Source organism: Triturus cristatus, chromosome 10 (genome assembly GCF_964204655.1).
Source record: "Triturus cristatus chromosome 10, aTriCri1.1, whole genome shotgun sequence".
Lineage (NCBI taxonomy): Eukaryota > Metazoa > Chordata > Amphibia > Caudata > Salamandridae > Triturus > Triturus cristatus.
Window position 1 is genome coordinate 868,134,499 of NC_140593.1, and position 26,279 is coordinate 868,160,777.

The 26,279-nt window shown below is 41.6% G+C and overlaps 1 protein-coding gene across 2 annotated transcripts in view; it reads left to right on the forward strand.

Annotated features, from left to right (window-relative positions):
* The window catches only part of LOC146796129 (GTPase IMAP family member 6-like), a 292,397-nt gene that overhangs the window by 65,863 nt on the left and 200,255 nt on the right, over window positions 1-26,279 (forward strand). For both annotated transcript variants that reach the window (XR_014969543.1, XM_085628508.1), the window contains one exon: window positions 11,367-11,446. Coding sequence is in view for 1 of the 2 variants with exons in the window: in XM_085628508.1 (XP_085484634.1) it covers window positions 11,396-11,446 (51 nt within the window). In the remaining variant the exon portion in view is untranslated. The remainder of the gene's footprint in view (window positions 1-11,366; window positions 11,447-26,279) is intronic.

The window sequence follows — 26,279 nt, forward strand, 5'->3', positions numbered from 1 at the left end:
ATTGTCTATCTACCTTGTTTTCCTTCGGGTCACCAACATGCTTAGTAGCCTAAATCGTGTTCTTGTGATGAAGCCTCCATTTAGTCACTCCTAGAGTTTATGTTTTTCTGCAGACTTTATGTACTCTATACTAAAAGGTTGTTATTTCCATATTTTAAACAATTCTATTTTACACAATGTAGAGTAGCTTGGCTGCAGCTTTAATTACTTATTGCAGAATTTTGTTTTAGAGTTACTGCTTATCTCAATTCTGCAGTGGAGTCTAAAAAAGTATGCATTGGTAATTTTATAATTTTTATATTATTATGTTAATCCTTCATGAATTTTATTCTGTAAATTGTAATGAATTGTTTACAGTTGTATGCTTGCTTTTGTGTGTCTCACACTCAAATAAAGTTTTTTGACTGAATGATTGACTGACTAGCCATACAAATATCCAAACAAGGAGGAAAATAAGCAAGAGGATCAAGTCCAGTGGGCACAACATCAGGAGTGGAACAAGGACTGGAGGGACAAAGAATAGGAAAGGCTGGGCCACAACCAGAGTGAGGACTTCTAGAAGAATGGGACCTAGGATGATCAGGAGCATAGACCTAGGCAACCAGAGCCAAAATGACAACAATTATTAGAACCAGTGCAAGGTAGACCAGTGGGACCACAACTAAAGGGACCAGGATGATTAAGGAACATAACTCCAGGTGGATCAAGACTTGGTATACCAGGCAGGGCAGAGGATTGAGCTGAGGTGGAAAGGAGGGCCAGGACAAGGAGGCCCAGGAAAATAGGAACAAGGAGGTCTAAGCCAGGTGGCAAGGGCCATGATCACCGGCAGGAGAAACAGGATGACCAGAACAAAGATTAGGACTGAGAGAATGAGTTAGAGCAAAATCAGGATGAAGAGGAGTAGGAGGACTTGGAGGACTAATGACAGGAGTATCATGACCAGATAGAAGTGTACCAGGAGGATTAGGGAAATCAGACCAAGGGAACTCGGCCAGAACCAAAATTTCCAGGCCCAAGCAGACCCAATAATGAAGACAAGGAGGAACAGGACCAGCGGGAACAGTATCAGGTGAACGAAGAGGACAAGGACCAGGGCAAAGAGGATCACGATGATCAAGCCAGGAAGACTAGGAGACCAAAATCCAGGTGGACCAGGACAAGAAGAGTCTGGTAGTGCAAGACCCAGCACACCAGCAGCCCCAGGGTAGGGGGACCAGTAGGGACATGACAAAGGGGACCAGGTCCAGGAGCACCAGGAAGGACCCGTATAAGTAAAGGCTGGTAAGAAGCAAGGCCAGGAAGATCAGAGCCAGGAAGGTCTGGAACCAGGGACATCAGATCTAAGAAACCAGTACCAAGGTGACCAGGGCAGGGCTAATGGACCAGTGGTCAGGAAAGTACTGGGAGTATTATTAACAAACCTGAAAATAAAAACTTGGAGCAGTATCAGGAGGAAGACTGAGACCAGGAGGTATAGTAGGACCAGGAAAAGATGAAAGGGCAACGGGATGACAAGAAGATCTATTTTATAGTAGGCCACATGTAATAGGATATCCATCTTGTAACAGTTCCCATTTATGCTTCTTATCCTGTCAATCCCTAGATTCCCCCATCTTTTTCAGCCCCTTAAAATACTGATAGAGAGTATGGGCTCAAACAGCACAACATTCAAAGTGGATAAAAAGCCAGGACTTGACATGGGATATTTCACAACCAGCGGAAGAGGGATGATGGTAAAGGGGCTCAGAGTATTCACATATGTGTCTGATTCTGGCACAGTGCTCTGAAGGAAGATCAGGGGCAGAGGAGATAAAACTTGGTAGAGGGGTTTAAAGGTGGGTAGGTGAAAATGGCTGCGAAGCTTTGCAGAAAGAGTTTGAGAAACTCAGAGGCTTGAAGTCAGCAAAAAAGGTTAATGACTAATAAAAGGGATCAAAGGGCTGTGACAATCCGCAAAAGGGATCTCAGTATTAGAAGAAGGCTATAACAAGCAGATGAGGAAATAGGTAAGTTGTAGGTAGGTAGATTTAGATTGGCAACATCATGCCCATGAATTACAAATGGCTGTGATTTCTAGCTGTGTTAGCCCTAAGAATCACAGCCAGCAGTAGTAGTTTTGGCACCAGATAAGTGTTCTGCAAAGTTCTCTGAGGGCAAGTCAAAGGGTGGTGGGGGTGCCTATGTGTCAGGTGTATTTGCAAGGCTATCAAACAGGCACTGACTGAGTAATCTGAGAAACACTTGGATGTTAGAGGAATCTGAAGATGGATGGTAGGGTTTTAAGACAAAATAAATTATTGGATGGGCGGCGATGACATCAAAGAGCATGCCAAAGTGGTCTGGGTGTTGATAGGCTGCCTCTTAGGGCCCACAGAAAAACAGAAAACCAAATAAGGTATTGTAGAGATAATAGTGAATTCTGAAAAAAAAGGTGCCTGAAGGTTTGAGGGCCCGCTGAAAGGTTCTGATGCCGACAGAGAAGGGATGTATGAGCTCTCATATCAAGAGAAGTGTAATCAACATTCACAATAGTAGCACTGGGTTCTTAGGTGTGGGGCTGGCATAACTGAACTGAGTATATACAGAAAGATCTGGCAATCTCTGAAGGCCAACAGAGGGCTGTAAAATCTATCAAGGATAGCATTATGGGTAAAATGAGCTTGTAGAACTGGCAATGGGGAGGGTCTAGAGGCATCTGAGGGCAACTGTGTACTCATGAAAGGGAATCTTAGAGCCACTGGTGTTGGCTTATGGGATGTGAACCAGCAAGGAGATTATGAAAGCCAGTGGCACTGGCTTACAGGCTCTGAGGATTAGTAGAAGTAGTCAGAGGGATGGTATGGTTACTGAATACTTTTGGTAGGGCTGTGTGCTCTGGAAGAGAGGGATGTTTTAGGCACTGAGGGCCTTCACCCGAGGTCAAAGTCTCTCAGAAACAGTGGGAGTGGGCTGGAGCCAGAAAGGGTTAGTTGGGTAGGTTCTGGAGGAGGTAATGTGGTGTGGCCTGAGGATTAATATAGCAGCTAATAGATTTTGATGGCCATCAGAGAAGGGATTTTGAAAGCATGCCTGAGGCTAGCGGGAGGTTTGAGAGCCATCAGAAGGGTGGGGCAGAGACTGACAGAAAGAATAGATTGGACTATGAGGCCTGGCAGTGGAACTGTGATGGCTACCCCAAGGTGGATGTACTAAAAGCATTGGCAGGAATGTCTAAGGTCCTGAGGTCCAGAAGAGATTGCAGAGCCAGCAGACATTATCAAGGGGTTCAGAAGCCTTGGCAGAAAGTCTCAAATGTCCAGTGAATAAGGGGGTTTAGATGGGCTTTTGTAGAATGAGGCATAAATGAGGATGTGATGCTCTGTTTACCCGACTGCCTATGAACTGGTATCCTGACATTTGTCTTTGCCCTGCAACCCTACCAGCCTGATATGTGTGCGCAGAGGGTTAAGCCTGTCCATGGAAATGTAAGATCCAGAAACTAGTATATGATCCAACGGGGTGCTTCAAGGGTGCCCTCCTATCAGATATGGGACTACTGTCCTTGTCCAGGATTGAGGATGTCAAGTGATATTGCTAGCAAATCGTCATTTGCGAATAATTAATTTTAACCATGGCTTTTTTCTGTGTCAGAGGAGAGTGTGGTCTACTGAACTCACTCGCATAAGGTTTCATTTTAGCGTGACTCCCAGACTCTTGTGCTGAAATTTCATTTGTGTGTTGAGTGTAGCACTTGTATAGTAGTAATACTCCGTGTGGTGAGAGTCTGAGTTCTGGGCCCAGTGGGATTAATTTGGATGGCCCCTAGTTAAGCATGGTAGAAGATGGATGATGGAAACAGCTTAAGTGTACTTATGGCATTCCTATGGCTGGAGAGTGAGAATCCAGAGAAAGAAGTAAGAGAAGATGGAGACAGAGCTGCCCTCAAACTTTCATTGGGGTCCATGCTAGCAAAGGGTTACTGATCAGTTCCTCCTGAACTCTGCCATTCTGTAGATGGTAGCACTGAGGAGTTGGTTAACTGTTTCTGCTGTTAAAGATGTGGAAGATTTTAATAATGGCCTGCTCTTTTGTCTGTCCCTGGTGACTACTTCAGGAAGACTGATACAGCCAGGTGTAGAAATCTTGCATTTCACTGTGCCCTTATTTTGGATACTCCTGCTTGAAGCCAGTACCACTACTACCTGCAGTGAAAACCATCACCTTGCACAAATGCTGTGTCAGAGCAACAGCCTAAAATTAACATTTGAAAGAGAACACTGTATTCCAGTTCTAAAACCTTAAATACCATATTCAAATATCCTGTACGGGCAATGTGTATGAAAGGGGGACTAATACATTATCGATTCCTAGGACAGAAGAATGGAGGTAACACAGCATATGTGTTTATTCACAGTGTTTTATTTCCCACAATATTTGTAATACAGTCAATATATAAAATATCTCTCTCAGTCTGTTTGTCTTTGATGTGTCTTTCTCTGATTTACTGGGAATATGCCTCCATATTCTAATGACATTTAGTAAATAGTAAAGAAAACAGTATCCTTCAGTTGGGCATATGGTGGGGATTAGTAGACACCTCACAGACCTACCCTCTTAAACTTCCTCAGTAAATTCTTCCTTGTCCTGAGAGAAAGACAAATCAATGGTCTTCTCAGTTGGATGACCTGAATGTTCTTCCCCACTCCCCCTAAAAACAACCTCCTTTTACTCCCTTGGAAATGACTTCTTAAAAGAAAGAACAGGCAGTGGTAATGTCTGGTGTGCAGTCTGAATCCAGGCCTGGATCTGGATCGACACCAGTCCACCTTACTCGACCTTCCCTGGCACCAATCCTGGGGATGACGCCTCCAGAGTTGGCCATCCCCTGGCTGACAAAGTCAACATCCTCACCCCCAAGATGGACTCAGAGCCGGACCAACGCAGCCAACATCAGATCTGACGCCGGAGGGTACTTTTATTCCCTTGTTCATCCCAGGTGTTCCCTATCGCCCTGAAGGTGGTAATGAGAACTGGGAGGGGTCACTGGACCTTTTGGAAGACCAGCTGGAAGAACTGGACTGGAGAGAGGAATTGGGTGACGCCAGTAGTATGGACACCTCCCCAGACCTTGATATGCTTTCTCCCCCTACCGTGGCTATGGAGGAGGGAGCTTCCTATGCTGTGTTGGTGCATGGGGCATCCGAGGCCTTGGGCCTGGTGATCCATACAGTGGCAGTCAGGACTAATCTCCTGACAGAGGTGCACCAACCTGTGGCAACTTCCTCATAACCCCTCTTGCCCTTCAACAAAGCCCTCACGGGCATTCTTCTGGGCACTTGGTCCAAGCCCAGGAAAGGGTCTCCTGTGGAATGGACAATTGCCTGCTGCCACCGCCCGGCTTCGGGTGATCCCATTTTTCTCACCCAACACCCTTTCTCCGAGAGCTTGGGCGTCCAAGCTTCTCCTTCCAAGGGCGCATTCCCTTCTGCTCCTCCAGACAGGGAATCTAAGAAGCTGGGTCTTCTTAGGAAGTGTATGTTCTCTTCCTCTAACTTGGTACGGTGGTCTGTGAATAGTGTGTGCCTCTAGGCCCGATACTCCCATACAATCTGGGATATGGTTGTGCAACTGCTGCCTAAGTGCCCGGAGGAGACCCAGGCCGTTCTCTCCCTAGCTGTGGTAGATGGGAGGGACAGAGCAAAATTCACGATTTGCTGTGAACTGGATACAATGACTCACTAGGCAGAACGATTGCCATGTTGGTAGCCCTTCGGCGCTATGCCTGGTTAAGGACGTCTGGCTTTTCGGGGGATGTTCAAGCAGCTCTGCTGGACATGCCCTTTGATGGGCATTGCTTTTTGGTGACAAGGCAGACTCGGCGCTAGACGCTTTAGGGATTCTCGAGCTACGGCCAGATCCTTAGGCTTCGTGGTGTCCTCTCCGTCCACCACAGTCTGCCTTTCACCCCTTTCTTTGCTATGGAAGGGGCACCCCACCATGTCCGGCCCAGTCTAGTCACCAGTCAGCGCAGGCTGCCCAGCCTATGTGTGGCCATAGATGTGGGACCCAGCAACCTCATGGGTCTGGGAGCTAGCGGGCGACCCAGTCCACCCTACCCCCTGCAGCAGCCTCCAAACTTTCCTAGTCTGACCTTTCAGGCCCATCAGTAGCCAGTGGGTGGCAGGATTCGACATAAACTTTCCCCACTGGCAAACCATCATGTCAGACAGGTAAGTTTTGCAGATAATCTGAGGGGGCTACTCCCTCCCCTACGAGACTACCCCTCCCTCCATGCCACCATATTTCAATCGAATGTCGGAGGATCATTTTGCGCTTCTCTGCCATGAAGTTTCAGCTCTCTTGGCCGAAGGAGCTATTGATAGGGTCCCTGTGCCAGAAGTAGGTTGTAGTTGCTTTTCCTGCTACTTTCTGGTTTCCAAGAAGATGAAAGACCTGTTTCCTATCCCAGACCTCAGGGATCTCAACCGCTTCCTCCGCTTTCCTCCGCTTTTTCTTAAATGGTTGCCCTACGAAGCTCAAATTCAGTTACAGATCGCCGTTCTGATGCACAAAGTCCTGCATTTCAAAACTCCCAGGTACCTCGCACAAAAGCTTGAAGTATCCTGTGGTGGTAGAGCCTCAAGAAGCGCTAACACTTTCCTCTTGAAACCATTTATCTTTAGCAAAAAGAGAACTTGTCACCGAGCCTTCTCTGGCGCGGCCCCAAAGATATTGAGCTCTCTCCCACTGGAAGTACGCAGAATCTCATCAACGACTGCTTTCAAATTGGAAGCTAAAAGATTCCTTAGGAATAAATTCTTACCTTAATTGGGATAGGCTCACTTGCTCGAAGTCAAAATGCTCACATTGGCTCAGGCTCTCTCTGCCCTTGACCCTGGAGACTGGATGGTGGTGTCAGACTTGCAGGACGCCTACTTCCATATTCCCGTCCTGCCAGCCCACAGACGTTACCTACCGTTCATGGTAGGCCACAAGCATTTTCAGTTCACCATGATCCCCTTCGGCCTTAACAGCACGCCGTGAATGTCCAGAACGCAGCTGCCAGACTAGTCCTAAACCTACCGTTCCACAGCCACATCAGCCAACACCTACGGACCCTCCACTGGCTCCTGTCAAGAAGAGAATCACCTTCAAGCTTCTCACCCAAGCACACAAGAACCTCCACAACACCACCCGCCAAACTGAACCACTGCATCGCGTTCAACGATCCCCAGCATTCTCTCCACTCGGCCCAGCTCTCCCTCGCAATGGTACCTAGGATCAAGAATAGCAGAACAGGAGGGCGCTCGTTCTCCCTCCACGTGGCCAAGGCATGGAACTCGCTCCCCTACACCTCTGACAGACTGCATCGCTCTCTAAGTTCCTAAAGGATGTAAAGACCTGGCTCTTCGATGGAACTCAGTGAACCTCCAGGATCTGTAGACCCCCCCTTGCCCCCCTCCCCCAGCACCTTAAGACCTGTTCTGGGTGAGTAGCTTGCGCTTTATAAACCCCCTGATTGATTAATTGACTCTCAAAGGTGACAGGCTATAGTTAGGATTAATATTATTTTCTCAAACTTAGAACTTCGCTGAAAAAATTGAGGTTAGAAGGTAATTATAATTAGGAAATAAAATTTAAAAGAACATAGAAATTAACTGAGTAAAAAACAAAGGTTACAGGGAAGTTATAGTTAGGAAATAGAATTTTTAAAACCATAGAAATTTACTGAAAAAAACCCAAAGGTTACAGGGACTTTATAGTTAGCCTCACGTTTCATTCATACAAAACCATAGAAATTCAGCAGTTATAGTTAACTCAGGTAAGTATAACTTATACCCCTAAAATGCACTGCTTAAGACCTCATACATTACATCACTCATGACAAGGTCAGTGACATCACTAATGACATTTCAAATGACATCACTGATTACATCATCAACTGAACAACTCAAACACCCACTCACCCCCATAAACCTCTCATATACCCACTGACACAACCACTCTCATACCAATTCACAGACCCTTAAATGTATGCACATACCCAATCACTCATGCATAGAGCCACTAACCTACTCATACAGATACTAACACATGTACTTGATCACCTAAACTGTTACTGAGACAACCATATACCCTTCCATAGAGCTTCTCTCACACTCACTTACTCATCCATACAGCTACTACACAACCACTCACTCACCAATACAGCCACTAATACACCCACTCACTCACCCATATGCCCATTTAGACACCCATTCATGCACCCATACAGCCACTCATGTACCCTCTAATTCACCCATACAGACACGCATGCATCTGCTCACACTCATACAGCCACTCATGTACCCTCTCATTTACCATTTATAGGCACTCACACACCCACTCACTCACCCATACAGCTACTCATGCACCCTCTTATTTATCATTTACAGCCACTTACACATCTACTCATGTACCCATATAGCCACTCACACAGCCACTATGTCACTCAAACAGCCACTGACACACCTACTCACTCACCCATACAAAAACTCACACACCCACTCACTCATCTATATGGTCTCCAACATACCCACTCACTCATCCATACACAACTTACACACCCACTCATCACCCATGCAGGCACTCACATGGCCACTTACTCAACCATACAGCTACTCACACCTACTTATTCCCCCATACAGGCACACACATACCCACTCACATGAATATGCACAGTTAAAAAGACACTCATATAATCTATGTCTTAAAATAGAATCAAGCTTTGGTAGTACCCAAACTAAATTAATTTAACTATTGTGGTACCCTAGTATATATGTTTAACACTCAGAATATTTTAGAAAACACTCACAATCACTGGATCATGTCACCAGTGATATCATTTGGGATGTCATAAGCGATGTCATCAGTGATGTCACTGACCATGTCATGAGTGATGTAATGTTTTTCTCAGTGAATTTATAAGGTTTTTTAAATTCTATTTCCTAACTATAATGTTCCTCTAACCTTTGGTTTTTTTCAGTGAAGACAATGAAGAGAAATTTAGGGACATTATAGTTAGGATCAGATTTGACATGCACAAAACCCCAGAAATTTAGCAGTTATATTTACGTACGCTAACTATAACTTACTCCCCCACAATGAACTGCTTTTGACCTCACATATTACATAATTTGTGTAACCTTTGGCTTTTTTTGTGAATTTCTAAGTTTTTTTAATTCTGTTTCCTAACTGTAACCTGTAACCTTTGAGAGTGGGTATGTGAGAGGCTGTATGGTTTGGTTAGTGAGTGTGTGAGTGGCTGTATGGGTCTGTGAGTGGGTGTGTGAATAGCTGTATGGGTGTGTGTGTGGATGAATGTGTGTGCATGGGTGTGTGAGTGGGTTTGTGGGTATGTGAGAAACTGTACAGGTCATTGACTGAGTGTGTGAGTGGCTGTAAGGGTGTGTGGGTGGCTGCATTGGTTTTTGAGTGGGTGTGTGAGTGGCTGAGTGGGTTGGTGACTGGGTATGTGAGTGGCATTGTGGATATGTGAGTGGATGGATTTCTGAGCTGGTATGTGAGTGCTTGTACAGCTCTATCAGTGGGTCTGTCAGTACCTGTGTGGTTCTGTCAGTGGGTGTGAGAGTGCATGTGTGGGTCTGTGAGTTAGTGTTTCATTGGTTGTGTGAGTCTGTAGGTGGGTATGTGAGTGCCTATGTGGGTATGTGAGTGGGTCTCTAAGTGCATTTATGGGTCTGTGAATGGGTGTGAGAGTACCTGTGTGGGTCTGTGAATGGGTCTGTCGGTGCCTGCATGGGTATGTGAGTGGGTGTAAGAGTATTTGTGTGGGTCTGTGAGTGGGTGTGAGAGTGTCTCTGTGGGTGTGTGAGTGGATGTGTGAGTGGCTATGTAGGTCTGAGTAAGTGTGAGACTGTCTGTGTGGGTCTGTGAATGGGTGTGTGAGTGGCTGTGTGGGTCTGTGAGTAGGTGTAAGAGTTCCTGTGTGGGTCTGTGAGTGGGTGTTTGAGTAGCTGTGTGGATCTATTAGTAGGTGCATTAGTACCTGAGTGGGTCTGTGAATGGGTGTTCAAGTACCTGCAAGAGTCTGTGAGTTGGTCTATGAGCAGGTGTGTGAGTGGACTTCATGGTTATGTGAGTGGATGTGGATGTTCCTGCATGGTATATGAGTGGGTATGTGTGTTCCCTATGTGAGTCTGTGAATGCCTTAATGGGTATGTAAGTAGCTGTGTCAATGTCTGGATCGGTCTAGGAGTGGGCATGTGAATGCCTTTTTGGGTCTGTGAGTGCTTGATAGCTCATTGAGTGGGTAGGTTTGACTGCCTGCATAGGTCTTTGAGTGGGTGTGACTACCTGTGTGGGTCTGTAAAGTGTGGGTATCTGAGTGGGCATGAAAATGTTTTTTCTCTTTAAAGCGCGCTAACATTTTTTAATCTTGTGCATATTTACATGGGGTGCCCCACTGAGCTTTGCTTAGATCAGGGATTCCAGAAGTTGAAACATTTTTTTTCTCAATTTCATACCCAACATAGGTCACTCTGGCACTCTTCTAACACACCTATAGGGGTCAGAGTACCTCTATCCTGACCCTTTAAATCACTTTTTGGAATCATTTATTGGCTTTCGGATTGTTTCCCGATACTTAAAATGGCAGCCGCAACATCCTGGTCAGGTGGTGGCCAGCCAATTACGGCATTGCTGGTGCGTGTGAATTTGCGTATCCACCTCGGGGGGATCTGATTTGGGTCTGTGTCCCCAGCTATACAAATTTATTTTTTCTTTAAAATCTCTGCAACTATTGAATGGATTTACACCAACTTTTTAAAAGGGCTCTTTCTGGACCAGGAGCTACTTCTCTACCAAAGTCAGTGCAATTCCATCACATTTTTGACCCCCCCTTTTTTCTAAGCCCTCAATTGACAGATCACCCCAAAACATGCCATGCAGATATAGTCAAAGTGGACCACATTGTTTGGAAAAGTTTGTGAAGATTCATCAAACAGCACCAAAGTTATAAGCAAACCCAAATAAGCTTTTCCTATGGAAACTAGGTCCTGACTGTAACTACCTACTGGTGACCGCTGATAGGTAATATATATACACATACATACATATAAAATGAGCAAGGACGGAAGACATGAGAACAAGTTAGAAGATAGTGTGAAGTTGTGTGAAGTGTTAGACACTACACATGACATTTTACACTTTTGTGTTCCCTTTGAATTAGGTGCCTAAAACAGAACAGTAAGTGGCTAACTTCATTGATCAGAAGCATATATTTTTAGAAGACTTGTATGTCAGTGTACAGTCTCAAGTGTGCACAAATGCCCAGCATCTCTAACAGTTAGTTCAAATAATGATTATTTTTTGGTTTGTTGCAGGAACATCAAAAGGCAAGCTGAATTCAAGAATGGCCACTAACGTTTCTTATGGTAACAGCAAAGATGATGAGGATATTTACGTAAGTTTGTTATTATCCATGCACTCCTTATTAACGGATTAAAAACACCTTTAAATATTACAATACAGTTTAGTGGATGTTACAATTAATGTTTTCTGAGCTAAATACTGCCAGATTTGTCCAGTGACATTTCCTTCCAATAAGACCCTGATAAATGGATTCATAAGAATTCTTAAGATCTGCTTGACAGAGTTAGTACTGTAGGTCTTTATTAATCTGTGCTATCTTTGTACAACATCTATTAAGAAGACACAATTAAAATACCTTAGACTAAGCTAGAATCTCTGAATCAAACAGGACGTCAGAGAAGAGTGCTCAGTTTGCAATATCTATTGTTCAGATTTTGCAAATCCGAGGCATGGGGAGGCCAAACCACTCCAATCTGGCCACATGCTGGAGTACTGTGGGAAATTGGGTTGTTGATTGAGGAGGTGTGTGATCCCTTATCAAGCAACATCCACAATCCTTGTCAGGCTGAATCACAGACGTCAAATGTTACAAATAAAAGAAAACTGAATCATAACAGGAGGTTTGGAGTGGGTTAGTAGCTGTATTAGACCTAAGCCATTAGAGGTGGAGGCTTGAACAAATAAGACTGACAAAGAGACTGCAGTCTCTTCCTTTTTTGCTGAATGTCACTTTGTGTTTGGAGAAGGATTAGGGAGTAAACGTAAAAGCTGCCATGTGAGTCCTGAGCACTGTGACATTTGTGGAAGTCTGAGATGAAGGGGTAGAAGAACTTGATGGGGAGGAGAGGAAGTGGCAGTAAATTGGGTTGTTGTTAATCCATTAAATCAGTGGTAATTTAACTGTAGTTTGGGGACCCCAGGGGGTCCACTAGGACTATTCAGGGGGTCTTCATCTGCTTTGCAAAATTAAATATTAATTAATATTAATAATATATTAATATTAAAGAAGCAACATTGACATTTTTTAAAATGTCTTTATAACAATTGAGATATTCGAGCATTTGTTTAGTGTAAACTTGTTTTTTTATTTGTATTAATTGTTTTGAGGTTGAAATTATAGTTTGTTCTTAGGCCAGGAGTCCCTGTCTTCCAATAATGTCTCAGAGGAGGTCCCTGGATTTCAGTAATGATACAGTGAGGGTCCACAGAAGTCATAAGGTTAGGAATTGCTGCATTAGATGATCTTAGGTTAGAAAAGTAAAAATGATTTGTAGAGAGTTGGATAGGAATAAGAGGAAGGGTTTAGAGGGTGAGATGAAGGGGTGAAACAAGAGGAGAGGTAGATCTGAGGAGGAGTGGAAAGAAATGGAAGGCTGAGATAAGGGGAAGATGTAGGATTTTAGGAATACATAGGAGGAGAAAAGTGTTAGAGACAGAAAGGTAGGGAGGATGTAGAGTAGATACAGGCGTGCAAGAGTGGACGCGTTACAGAAGATAGTGAGAGGTTATTAGACTCTGAGAGATAGGAAAAAGAAGAAGACACATGGTAGAGGGAGGAAGGGACAGGTTTTAGTGGTTGACAGGTAGGAAGAAGAAAAGAGTGTTGGAAAGGGTGTCAGATGGTGAGAAGTAGAGACAAGACATGACAAGAAAAGTAGGGCTAAGGAGAGGCGGAAGCAGAGTGCTCAAGAGGGTTGCACAGCTGTTTAGGTGTAGAGGAGAGGTAAGAGAGAAAAGAGGAAAGATGTTAGAGGCTGAGAGGCAGGTAGAGGTAACAGAGTAGAGACAGGGTCACAGAGAAAAAGTAGATGTGGAAAGGAAAGGGTTGTGTATATCAGTTGGGGAACAGCATTCAGTTTTGTGAGAAGGATGGAAAAAGCCAGCTGGAGGTTGAGATAATCGGGTCAAACAATTTCTTTGTGGTATTAAACATTTAAGTACACATAACTCTTGAACACACACAGAAGAACAAACAAAATATGTTATTCACGAAAAAGATAATATTTTACTTTGTATTTTCAAATTGTTCAGATAAGGTCAAAAATTACCACGACAAACAAGAAAAGGCTGTCCGATAATTACATTGGTAAAACGGCACATGTGAGGGTGATTAAAGTGACATAGTGAGTGTGGTGAGAAAGTGACGATATATGTGTGTTAAACACAAAGATGACAAAATACTGCACATATATTTACAATCAAATCTTTTAAAAAACAATCTCCAATTTCAAATTTGAAAAACAATGGCACTAGCTCGATAATTTAATTATATGGATTTGCATGCTAGCGGGCCTGTTAGAGCATGGATGGACAAACAACCGTCGACGTTTCGACTCTGACCAACAGCATGAGTTACGAATGTCAAAAACGGGTTTTCTTCAGGACAGGGTGGTGTGTTGGACAGCCTGCAGAAGAAATTCTGGGTGAGTGCGTGTTCATATCGTAAGAAGAAACATGCAATTATATGGACTATGTATAATCCACTCACCGGGTCTTCGAAAATTGAAGGAAGCAAATGGGGCAAGCCCATGGGGCCATGCGATCGCTACGTCTGGGGTGTAATCCAACTGAACGTCAAGGGTAGACTGTATCAGGTATCTAAAGTAATGATGGAGGGAAGATGTTAATAGTGTCAAATCCTCCCTAGATGCACTTGAACAGAGGTGGATTGGTGGATCAAACATACCTGAAACGGAGATTGATCCAGTCATTCAGAGCGTTTGTAATTAATTTGATTAGTTGATTGGCAATCAGGACAGTAGTGGAGCATTAAATTATAAAGGGTATCAGACTGTAAGAGGACGAAATACATCCTGAGTAAGCGGTTCATAAAAAGATCAATGTTTAAAAAACAAAAAATCAAAAAATCAAACAAATCAAACTATGGACAAAAATGTACCTGGTTATCCATTCGTGATTTGAAGAAGCATGTTAGGAAGTGGCAATTAATGCCATATGCGGCGTATCTAGTGGGATTTCAGGGCATCATTTTGACTCTACATTGAGGCACGAAAAGAAAAGAACACCCCAATCTAAGTCCAGGAGTTCGAAAAAACTTGGGAATGGAGCCGAGTAAATGTGCTCTTGTATGCATACCTGATGAAGTCTTGTCCGTCAGGAGGATTCGGTGATCTATACCGACAACCACGGAGATGCTCGTGATTAAATAGAGCGCTGTGTGATAGAACGGACGTGCACACTAGCGTGCAGCAGCTCAAACCAGCAGGAAATGGGATTAGAATAGAAAAAAGACTTCCCGGTTATAGGATGGAGATACAATCGAGATGTGGAATGTCATGGCGTGATTTTGATGTCCTAGAAGGATACAAATTCCAGTATTAGACAAAACCTTTAAAATTGCATTGCGTGCAAGTGGCAACTGTATCTGAATAATTTAGCGGCCCTTAATGGCTGCATATACACATTGTTAGTGAATAAAACCACATATTGAAACTGTTGAGGTGGACAATGTCAAGGCATTATAAAGGTATACAATTGTACAAACAAATGAATAAAAACAGTGTCAAATGGTAGTTAACTTTTTAAGGTCAATTATGCGGATTCGACTGTCACAGCATGCATTTGTGAACATACAGAAATCACATAAGTAACATAAGTAACATCAAATGAGACTGTTTAAAATTATTATACATACAAGGATGGCATTTCATACATGAAGTATACTGACTGGTCTATTAAGGCTCATGTTCGCAAGGGTACAGAGATCACAAGTGTGACCATCGGGGAATTCGTTACATGCCTCACGGGAATGTTTCTATGTTAGGGACAGGCTCTTGATAATGAACTGCAGAAACCTTTCTGTGTTGGGGACTGACTCATTTTGATGTAATATACCCCACTAGAGAAACTATGGTGTGCTGTGTGGGTTTAGGCTGAGGCCTCTCTAACTTGTGAAACTAGGGGGAGAACAGTGTCATCTGGTCCTAAGTTGGCCCATCTGCTTGTGTGTCTCCTCAATTTCGTTTAAGCCAATAGACACTGTGTTCAATAGGTGGATCCACTTACATTCCTTGATAGTGAGAGAAGCTGTCATGTCACCTCCCCTGGGATGCATTTATACTTTCTCAAGGACAGTCCATCTAAGGCTTTCAGGGTGATGTGAGGAATTGACAAAGTGGTCGACTAGGAGCGCCCCTTGGAGTGCGACATCTAAACCTGCTGATGTGTTGTAAGATCCTGCATTTTATCTTTTGTGTCGTTTGTCCCACGTATAGTTTATTGCAGGGGCAGTTGATGACATAAATCTAATTGGTGCTATTACAATTGGTGAAATTTAACATGGTGTATGTACGATTGTCATGTGAGAAACTCTTCCCTTCAATGGTAAGGAAGCAAGCCTTACAATGGCCGCATTTGTGGTGACCTGTCACCGGGTGTAAGTTGAGTTGCGTTCGTAGGTCAGGTTGCTTGGGAATGTCCAGATATGCACTGACTACAGAGTCTCTGATGTTTCTTCCACGTTTAAAGGCAATTAGTGGGTCTTCTGTGATCCCAATTTCTGTTGCTACCAAATGCCAATATTTTTGTTTATCCTCTTGATCTTGCTGCTTCTGTCCTGGGAGTGAAAGGACTGGACTTTGCTTTCTCCATCCTGCTTCCAAGGTTCTACAAGGGCTTGATTTGAGCTTGCCTCCTTTTAAGAAGTCTCATGGCCATCATAGGCTTCACCTACCAGTACTTGGGCTCTCCTGCTGGGAGTCCTGACTTGCCAAATGATGCCAAATTCAGTTCCTGGGCTCTTGGAAGTGAGAACTGGTGCTGCTAAGGAGAAACCAAAGTATTGACGCCGATTGACTTTCAGAACCGGCACCTGTCTGCAACTTTGACACCATGCCACTGCCTGCACCAGAGCCATGGTCCATGCTCAATGCAACAACCGCGACTTGCACTACAGGCTCTAACGCCGCTGCAGTTCCTCCAAAGTACCAGAGCACTGCACCATCTACGTCTGTGATGCACCTCTCTGACTCCAAAACAGTGCCTGCGGTCTTGTGGTTCGGCATCAACGCTGCAGAATCGAAGCCTCGCAGTTTGATCTTCGACACCTTATTGACGTTGCACCACAGTAAGGAACTGAGATACCGCAGCAACAACAGCCACATCACCTCTCCTACGTGGCAGTACCGAACCAAAGACACACCTGCAACCGCTGCATCACCGTTCCTGCATGACAGTAAGGAGCCGACATCACACCTGACTCTGAAACGCCTCACCTCCCCTGTGCTTTGCATCATCTTTTGTTTTCATGACGTCTCCAAGGTACTGTACGGGGTCTGCCAGACTCTCTAACCAGTCCTCGCTCCATCAAGGTTGGACTGACTTCGTGTAGTTGTCTACGTCAACCGTGACCAAATAACATTTTTGGAGCTATTTGATTTCTAAGAGCTACACTTTCATTTAATCTAGCAAAATTGATATCTTGACTTGTGTATGTTGGATGTCTGTCATTTTGGTCTTGTTTTAGTCAGATAAGTATTGGCTATTTCTCTAAACTGATGTGGAGTCCTTTTGTAGTGTTTTCCCTGTGTTATTGTGTTTGTGTGTATACAAATACTTTGCACATTGCCTCTGCGATAAGCCTGCCTGCTCATGCCAAGCTATCAAGGGGGTGAGCAGGGGTTATCTTAGCTGTGTGACTCCCTTACCCTGACTAGAGTGAGGGTCATTACTTGAACAGGGTGCAAACCACTGCCAACTATTGTAAAATGAGGTATGTTGGGCCAGTGTTATGTAATGACTTGAAAGTGTGGGTAAGGAGTTTGAATTGGACTTGTTTGTGTATTGGGAGCCAGTGGAGCTCCTTTAGGTGTGGTGTGATGTGAACGCAGTGTGGAAGATTGAAAGAGATTATGGTCAGCAAGTTCTGAATGTTTTGCAGCCTTCTGGTAAGTTTTTTATTGATTGCAGCATAGAGGGTCTTCCGGTAGTCCAGCTTGCCTGTTACCAGGTCATACTTGACTGTTTTCTGGTGTGGGAGCACAAACTCCAATTTTCTACTAAACCAGAATATTTCGATCACTCCAAAATAAACCTTTGATGGTTCAGCTACAGCACCCTTGATTTAGTGATAAGTGTCACCACTCCCCATGTCATCAGGCCTAATAAAATTAACAATGTAAATGAAATAATTACTTGAATCACTCAATAACGGTTTTCTAGATCAATAAAACATGAACGAGTTTTACTACAAAAATGTTAAAATAGGCAATACAGAGAAAGTCCAGTAATGCCAAGAAGGCTCAGATATGGAGTGCAAAGTCAGAAATCAGTAATTATTCCAGGTCCCAATAGGTCACAAAATTCACAAATGGAACAGGCAGCATTCCCAGATGCAAAAAATGTCTTTCTAAATGGAAAGAGTTCTGTGAGGAAAATAATGTCTCTCCCTCACCCTCAAAACTAGGGGTTTTTATACATGTTTTATACATAGGCATTGTGCAAAACTGCAAATTCAGCATGGCATGACTAACAATAGCACACATTGGACAAATCAAAATCAAGATCACTGTTAAAAGTCTTATAACACTAACCTATTTCTAAGGTAGAGGAAATCTTCCATTAGCTTCCACAGCAACAACAGTGGGGGATGTAAAACACAATATGAAACAAAACAAACAAAGACTCATACACTAATGTGCTGGAAATCCTGCATCCAAACTTCCAGAAGAAGTGTCCTTCAGAAAGATACATCAAGAACATGATGAAAAGTTTCATTCACAAATCATACTCTCTAAGAAAAATAACTAATTGTGTCACAGTGTGCTGTGCTCCACAAAAACTGTGAGTGGAGAAACTAGTAGAGGGACATTGATTGGTAGGGGGACTCAGCATAAGCAGGATGAGCAAATAACTAGAAACTGCATGCATCTTAATAAAATATGTGGCTACAAAAACGTGGCATAACTAAACAATGTTAATAATTACACTTTTAAACATCATAACTAAATTGTTTCAAGTACAAAATCATTAATTAAACAGGTATGACTATATTCATCACTAAAATGATTAGCATGAACAAATTATTTGTCACTCGAAATTGCACATTGAGAGAAAATTGCAAACCTCCCACCCTTTGGTTATTTTAAAATAATCATTTAAAAGCCCATTAATAAATTTTGTTGATTAAACATTAATTAATAGATGGCTTTACCTTCGTCAGTTGTCTGCATGCATGTTCGTCCACCATCTTTAACTGGTTGTAGACATGATCCTTAAAATTCTACATTCCCGTTTTTATCAGTCTTTTCCTTTTCTTCAACCAATTTTGACCTTTATCTTTATTTTAATATCTACTAATCATATACTGCAAAAATAAACAGAACAACTGTGTAAATCATTATGATAATAACAGGAGTTAGTATTGTCTGAAGAACATCTCCACTTATACTACCTAACTACTCACCAAACTTACCAAAACTCCTCCCTAATACGCGAAACCATGAGCCTACAGCTTCACATATGCCAGGTTCCTACAAAGACTTCATCTCATGAGATAGGTTAGCCAAATTAGTAATAAAATCCATCTATTACCTGGAAACAATGTGCAATGTCTCTTTGATTTAGTTACCTTACAGACTTTGCCCTCTTTTACCAAAAGAATATCTAAAGCAATTTTACATTACCATAGCCTAATTTCTATCTTTTCTAAATTCACTAACTAAGATCCTGCACTATCTACAGCGAGTCTATCTACCACTCAAGACAAATGCCTAATTTTCACATATTATTCATCACCACTACCACAGAAGAAATAATAGCACCTTATATATCTATAGTGACTTGTCCAGAACTACGTCTCACTCTTTTCAAACTATATTGATAATTAATTCATCCACATTATAAACTCTAGGAAACACTAAAGCTAGATGACATGAGCCAACCCAATTTCTTGGTAAATTAGCAATCTTTGTACAAACATAATAAATTCACCTCAAAATAGGTTCTACGGCAAGCAAATCATTTCCACTAACTTCATACGTTCTACCGCACAGTCTCTCCTACAAATTCTACCTTTTTCCCTTTCAAGGAGCTACACCTTAGCTTATAAAACTCACCTCTCCTCTCTTGCTCCATTCTCAATCTAGGATGTAAACCTGACAGTCTAAATTGATCTTCTTCCTTTATTTCCTCTTCTTTCGTTATACTGTCTAATGACATCACACTCTTCTCTACTTAAAAGATACCCATAAGTATGAACAGAACTATTATCATGCTTGTTTTGTGCAAGCACTCTCAAAAACCTACCATGCTTAGTTTCTCTATTATCTTGACCAGCAGGCAAATCTATCAACACATTAAAATCAGTCAACTAAGGAGAAGGAAGTTCATCTTGATTAAAAATTGCAACATACACACTACATGATAAAGAATATGAAATTGGTAATTGCAAATAAATAGAACCCTCCACAGCAGATGTAGGCAAGTAGGAGCAATCATAGCACCCACTAACCTTCAATATATCTACAGATTCCCAAACCATTTTAGTATATACATTATCTTTAAAGGCGCTAACTATATGTTCTATATGCACTGGTACATCATATTTCAACTCATCTCTTTTAATAGTAATCTCAACATTAACATTATTAACATGATCTAAAGCATATCCCACAGGAATCTAAGCACAACAATCCTACTAAAAGTGCAAATATTATCATTAGTATTATAAACCCTACAATTCTACAGCATTTTCTGTAATCCTCTTCTATTGAGAATTTATTTTTTATTGTGGTCAGAAATCAAAAATCTACAAAACGTTTTCTTTAAAACAATAACATTTTTTTCTTATTTTACTAAAACAGGAATTAAAACAAAATTCAGAAATAAGCGTCTCAGTTTTTCTTTCAAAAGTTCATTTCATTAGTTCATTTTAAGCTCTTTCAGGCTTCAGTTTTCAGCTTTCAGCAACAAATCCCAGAAGATCTCACTTCAAAAGTCTATTTATTCAGTTCACAGTTGCTCTTCTCCAGACTTGAATTCAGTCTCGGTTTCTGAATAGTCATCTACTGTTTTATCTTGTCCTTCTTTTTCTTCCTCAGAAACTGTGGCTAAATATACACATTCAAGTGGGGCATATTTTCCATTTCGAGATCTTTTCCTTGTTGACCTTTTGGCAACTGGTGATTCACTCCCAATTGCTTCAGAGTCTAATTGTTTCTCAAGTTTTACTTCTGGCTCACAGTGCTTTTTTATATAAGGGCGTTTCCTTGGAATATCGTCTGCAGCTCTTTCTCTCTAAGGAACAGTCTTTGTTTCTGTATTCTCTAAAGAACTTAGACTTGTGCTCAGACTCAAACATGAACTTTGATCAACTTTGTCTCTGTCTGCTCTGTGCACTGTGAACTTCTTCTTTCCTGTGGAGGTCTTTGTAACTTTGATCTTCAGGTGCAACATTTCAGGTTTGGGATCAGAGACTGCTATTAACCGCCACTTATGTTTTAGTTTTTTGCATTGTAACAGCTTTGCACTCCGATCCCTGTTTTGAAACTGAACTGCAGCAATTTCGAGTTCTTCATCAGAGCTTTCACTAACCAGAAACTTGCCCGTTTCTGTTGAACGTTGTCCTAACCAGTGTCAAAATCAAATTCTTCACCCCCTTTGGATTCATGCTGGAAACATTAGCTTGGCTTTGAGCTTGACTTTGTACAACAGACTCTTTTTGCTTTTTTTCAGTGTAGCTGTTTAGTAAGATACTAATTTAACTTTCCCCTTTGTATTCATTTGTCAAAAAACCTATATCAAAAATGCATTTGTGGAAATTATGTGTTATGTGTTTCAAAATATTTAGGAAATGCTTTGATGATGATTCTTTGAATCGAATAAAAGATTTTTGAATGATATATCAAAAATGCATTTACCTTCTTCACAACAACACCAGAGGTTGCGATGATGTCAGTAGACACGAATGCAAATGACAAAGTGTAAAACAGATATATAGACATTTTACACAAAGTTTGAGTCTAGCTGTTCAGTAATGTATTGGTTTAACTTTATTTTACCGCACATTTATAAAACACATCTGGTTCAAAAAATAATTTTTAACATCGTAACTCACAAATAGAACATAACTATCAAACAAAGACATTTCGCTGGTTTATACAGTTTTACAGCTAAATTGGTGACGTGTAGCATATGTGAGAAGACAATATCGCAGGCACAGCAAATAAGTATGCATGTGGTACAACAAGTATGTTGCAATACTTGAAAACATACCACAAGAAGCAACTTAACATTCCACAGGGAAACAAATGAGAGGGATCATCAGCCTTCAAAACTCTATTCTCTCTGACATCTTTAACATACGGTGTAGTGTGTAGAGATTATATTAACTCCTTCATGGAATATGTTTGCTATAGTTCTGAAACTTCTTTTTGAAATGGAAATTTGTCCAGCTACAAAGTTTGTAATTTCAGTTTCTGACCATCCACTCTGCATCATTGTAGCATGACTATGACATATTTCCCATGTTTATACCAACAACGTACACCTAAATTCTAATCTGCAGTTTGGATATGTCATATCTTGATGGGCGATTTTGGTTAAATTTCAAAGGCCACGCCTTTACAATCTGATAACGTCAAGTAGAAGAATTGTTCTGAATTAGTTTCAGTGCTAGAGGTGAATTCACAATGTTAATAATTATGATCTAATTTTTAACTTAAACCAGATAATTAGTTCATTGATATTCACATGCACTTCCTCTAATTGTCCTGGCATTACCATTAAAAACTCTTGAGCATCCTGCTGAACATTTTGATAAAACACTAGTAATCCAGTACACTACTCTACCTTTTAGACCTTAATGCAGCTCTCTTGGTGGTATCTTGCCCGTCTTTGGCCCCCAACGGACTATAGCCTGAAATGGAAGTATACTTTGGATAAGAATTTACTCATAAACATTTAAACCTTGACGTTATTCTGGAATAGCAACCAATACTAACTTGTTATGCACAGCTCTAGCAGGCCATTTATTATCAACCATTTTATTGTAACAGTCCCTACATATAACTTGCTGCATGGACAAGACAAAGTGTTCTTCTACAAATAAGTACACAGCCAACTTATCTCAGTTATAATTATTGTAATTTTCACTTTTTAAATACAAGTCAACAGTCTGTGTTTGAATCTTGTAGTGAGTGTGTCGAAGACATTTACAAACACTCTGTTACATTTTGTAATCTTTTCTTCAAAGTTATCAACTATAATACCGGTGTCCTGTTCTGCAACTCCTCCAGTTATCAACTCTTCATTTTCTTTTGACTCCAGTTCTGGTCAAAAGAAACGGAAATGCACATCATCACAAACCTTTTCTACCTCTGCCACAGTACCATACAAAAGTGCTTTATTCATTTCTACTAAACATAAAGGAGGAATCTTCACATAGTACAGCCTCCTAAATAAAGTTCACATTGTTGAGAGGTGTACAACTTACATCCTGAAATGATGAAAGGTGCTTTGGCACACTTTCTTTGATAAAAAAAGTAGTGAGTGTCCCTCCAAATCTGTATGCTTTCTAACCTTGCAAGGATCCAATTCTTGTAAAGTACTTATTTTGTGTTTTAAACTTCACCTTGGAAAGATATGTAGAACTTTTCTTAGTATATCAATGGATTGCTGTTGAATACTACAAACACTACTACAATTCCATTTGTATACAGTGCCTCTTCTGCAATAACTTGTTCTACATTTCTAGATAACATCACCTCTTTCGCTCTAGGAGTGCCATTTTTCATTTTATAACATTGTCCTCATTCATCAATATTGTCGACTAATGTGTTATCCTGGAGATAGCTTTCTTTATTTTAAAAAAGGCTCTTTAGTAGAAGGATGTACCCATTCTCCACTAAAACCTGTACAAAATTGGTTCTATTGACTAATCTCTTCTTCTAGTTTTGTCACCTCATGTACAACACAATTTTCTCAAGAGTCTTCATTCTATTTATATTCAAAATCTAAAAAGCTTCCTCTTCCAGCAAAAGCCTTATTAAGTACTCTCTCAGCTTATTCTTTCTGTTTCAGTGCCTCTCTCCTTCTTCTATACTTCTTCATAATTCTCAGTAAATTTACTACCTCTCTACTACGAAAAATCCTGGCTCTGATTTCCTTAAACTGTTTCTATCTCCTGGTTAAGGTTTGTCAATCTTTGTTACATTGTTTCCTTTTCCAGTAATATAGATATTGTCCACTCTTATTCTTTCTCATTGTTTGGTTTTTATTTTCATTATATTGTAATCTTTGCAGGTGTCTATGTATATTTTTAGAAATTACTTTGTCCTCTTACCAGTAGCTCTTTTTTTCACAACTTTGTCTAAATTTTCCCTCTTTTCTGTCTCAGTTCTGCAGAGATACTGTATTTGCTTCTGTTGCTTTTCCTCCGAACTTTTGTAGACATTCTAACTGTCTGTAGTTAAGTAGATATTCTTCTGTAAAAAAAATAAGTATATTTACATTTTTACTCTAGCCAACGAACCAACTACTTTATTACTGACTTACACTTAATACAAAAACAGTTTTAAATCTACAGATGAACCTAGCTACAGGGCTGGCTTTAGTGCTGGTGGGGCCCGGTGCAACAATCTGTTTTGGTGCCCCCCATGACCTCCTCCTCGAATTCCCTCACTACCGCTGGGCAAAAGTGCCCATTTTCTCTCCAGAGCCCCTTTCTCAGATACAGTTTGTTCGTTTTAATCCTTTTAGCAACATTAGCAATAGATACTGAAAGACTGGGGGGAAAAAACATAATGTCCTAACTATTTTGTGCAGTGTGCATGCAGCTCTTTGATGACAGTTCGTAACAGTCATGGTTCTATATTACAGATGTATCTTATGTACTGTGGTTACACAAGGATCTCTGTGACAAAAGCAGTAATCCACTCAGTTCTCTATACAAAATAAAGATTTGTGATCTGAAAGTATGTGTTCTTTGCAGCAGGCATATTAACCCTCTGCACAACTTTATGCCACTAGACAAAACTCGTATCTCTCTCTCCAATGGTAACATTAACCACTAGAGTTATCTTGACATTTTTATTGTTGCTTGTAAGTTGTATGCACAAGGAATTGTACAGAATGTGTTTGGAAATCGTAAGTGTTGCTAAGCACAGCGCTCCCCTATGGTCACTGCCCCCTCCCTATGTCAGTGCCCATTGCAGCTGCACCAGTCTCACTGCCCTAAAGCCAGCCCTGCCTAGCTATATAACTACATGCACTTACTTCAATATACCAAACCCAAAGCAAACCACAAAACTTTCTTTCTTAGTTACCTTCTAACACTATAGCACCCTCTCCTAAAACACAGCTGCACCACAGATCATTTCTCACTTATCCATGGTGCAAGACCAGTTCATCCCTTCTGTAGTAAATTTTAAAATGAACATCAACCAAAGTGTAGACAAACATACAGTGTCTCAACACTGTAAATCCAAAAAGACAACTTAAGAGCTATTTGTGTACTTCTCTACCACTGTGTCAGTGGTGTATTTACTATCTCAGTACTGTTCTACTTAAATATATCACATTTAAAGTTTGGTAAACGGTGCATATAAAAATCTGCACACTAATGCTCTATCAGAGCATATATCCACTAATTCTTCCAAGTGCCTGCAAAGAGTGTGTGACAGCTTGCATATATAATTCACCAGATGGTTCTAAAAGGCTACTTATTCCTCACTACAACATGTCAATACACATGTTTGTGGTTGAATACATAAATACTCCCTGGATCATTGAATGAGTGTATAGGTAGTGCCTAGGTGAGTCCCTGAGGATACAGGTAGCACCTGCATGATTCCGTGAGAAGTGAGAACTCCATTAGTCATTCCATATCTACATAGCTACTGCCTGCGTTTTTTCATGAGTCTATCACTACTATCTTGGTGTTTGGATGAGTGCATGAGTAGTGCCTGAATGATTAGATAGTTGCATGACTAATGCCCCTATAATTCAATACATGCAAGATAGTGGTTGGATGATTAAATGAGTCCAACTCTAGTGCCTGGATGATTGCAGGAGTGCATCCATAGTATATAGGCGATTTATAGAGTGCATGTATAGTGCAGACGTGATTGTTTACGCGCATACATAAAAATCTGTACACGTACGCTGGCATGCCCGAGCCATGCCCTGGCAAAGCCCGGGCCAAGGGCGGGCCCCTCCACACCCATCGGAGCCCGGAAGGTACTGGACTGGGCCCACCCTCTGTCACCTGTGATTTGGGACCCCACAATACACCCGATAAGGTCTTATTGTAGTCTGTCAGGATTGCGCGTGTCTTTCTTTATCTTGCTTATATTCACCCTTAAAAGTTATAACTGATGGCTAAAAGGAAGACCCGTGTTGATCAGGCAGGAACATTGGATGCATTTCTAACAAGGGCAGAATCGGTATTGACCCACGAGATTGCAATAACCGAGAGACGCCTTTCCCTGGATTCCTTGACTGCCCAGAAGCGTTCTTCACTTGGTGCTAATATTCTGCTAACCACTCTATTAGCCTCATAACCTATCCCATCAGTACTGTTGGCATTTTCCACACCCACGGCTGCACCAGTGGGTTCCCACCCCTCAGATGAGCCTATAACTAGATCTAAGCTATCAATAGTGGGTCAGGATCTGACAGTTGCGCCTGACAAGAACAGTGAGCGCCCAGAGAAATGCAGAATGGGCGGTGGACCGGCAAAGCAGCCGGTGAAGCAGATATCCCAAACTAAAAGATGTAGAGGGAAGGAAAGAACCGAAAGAACTGACCTTGGCCTAAATTCCACTCTGTCTCCTGCGATAGCCAAGGATTTTATTTCCTTTCTACTAACAGAGGGTGATGATATGTGGAAGAGATTTGAGACATTATTTATTGTACTGTGGAATCCATTGCGAGCACAACTAATGAGAATTGAGGAGCGACCGTCA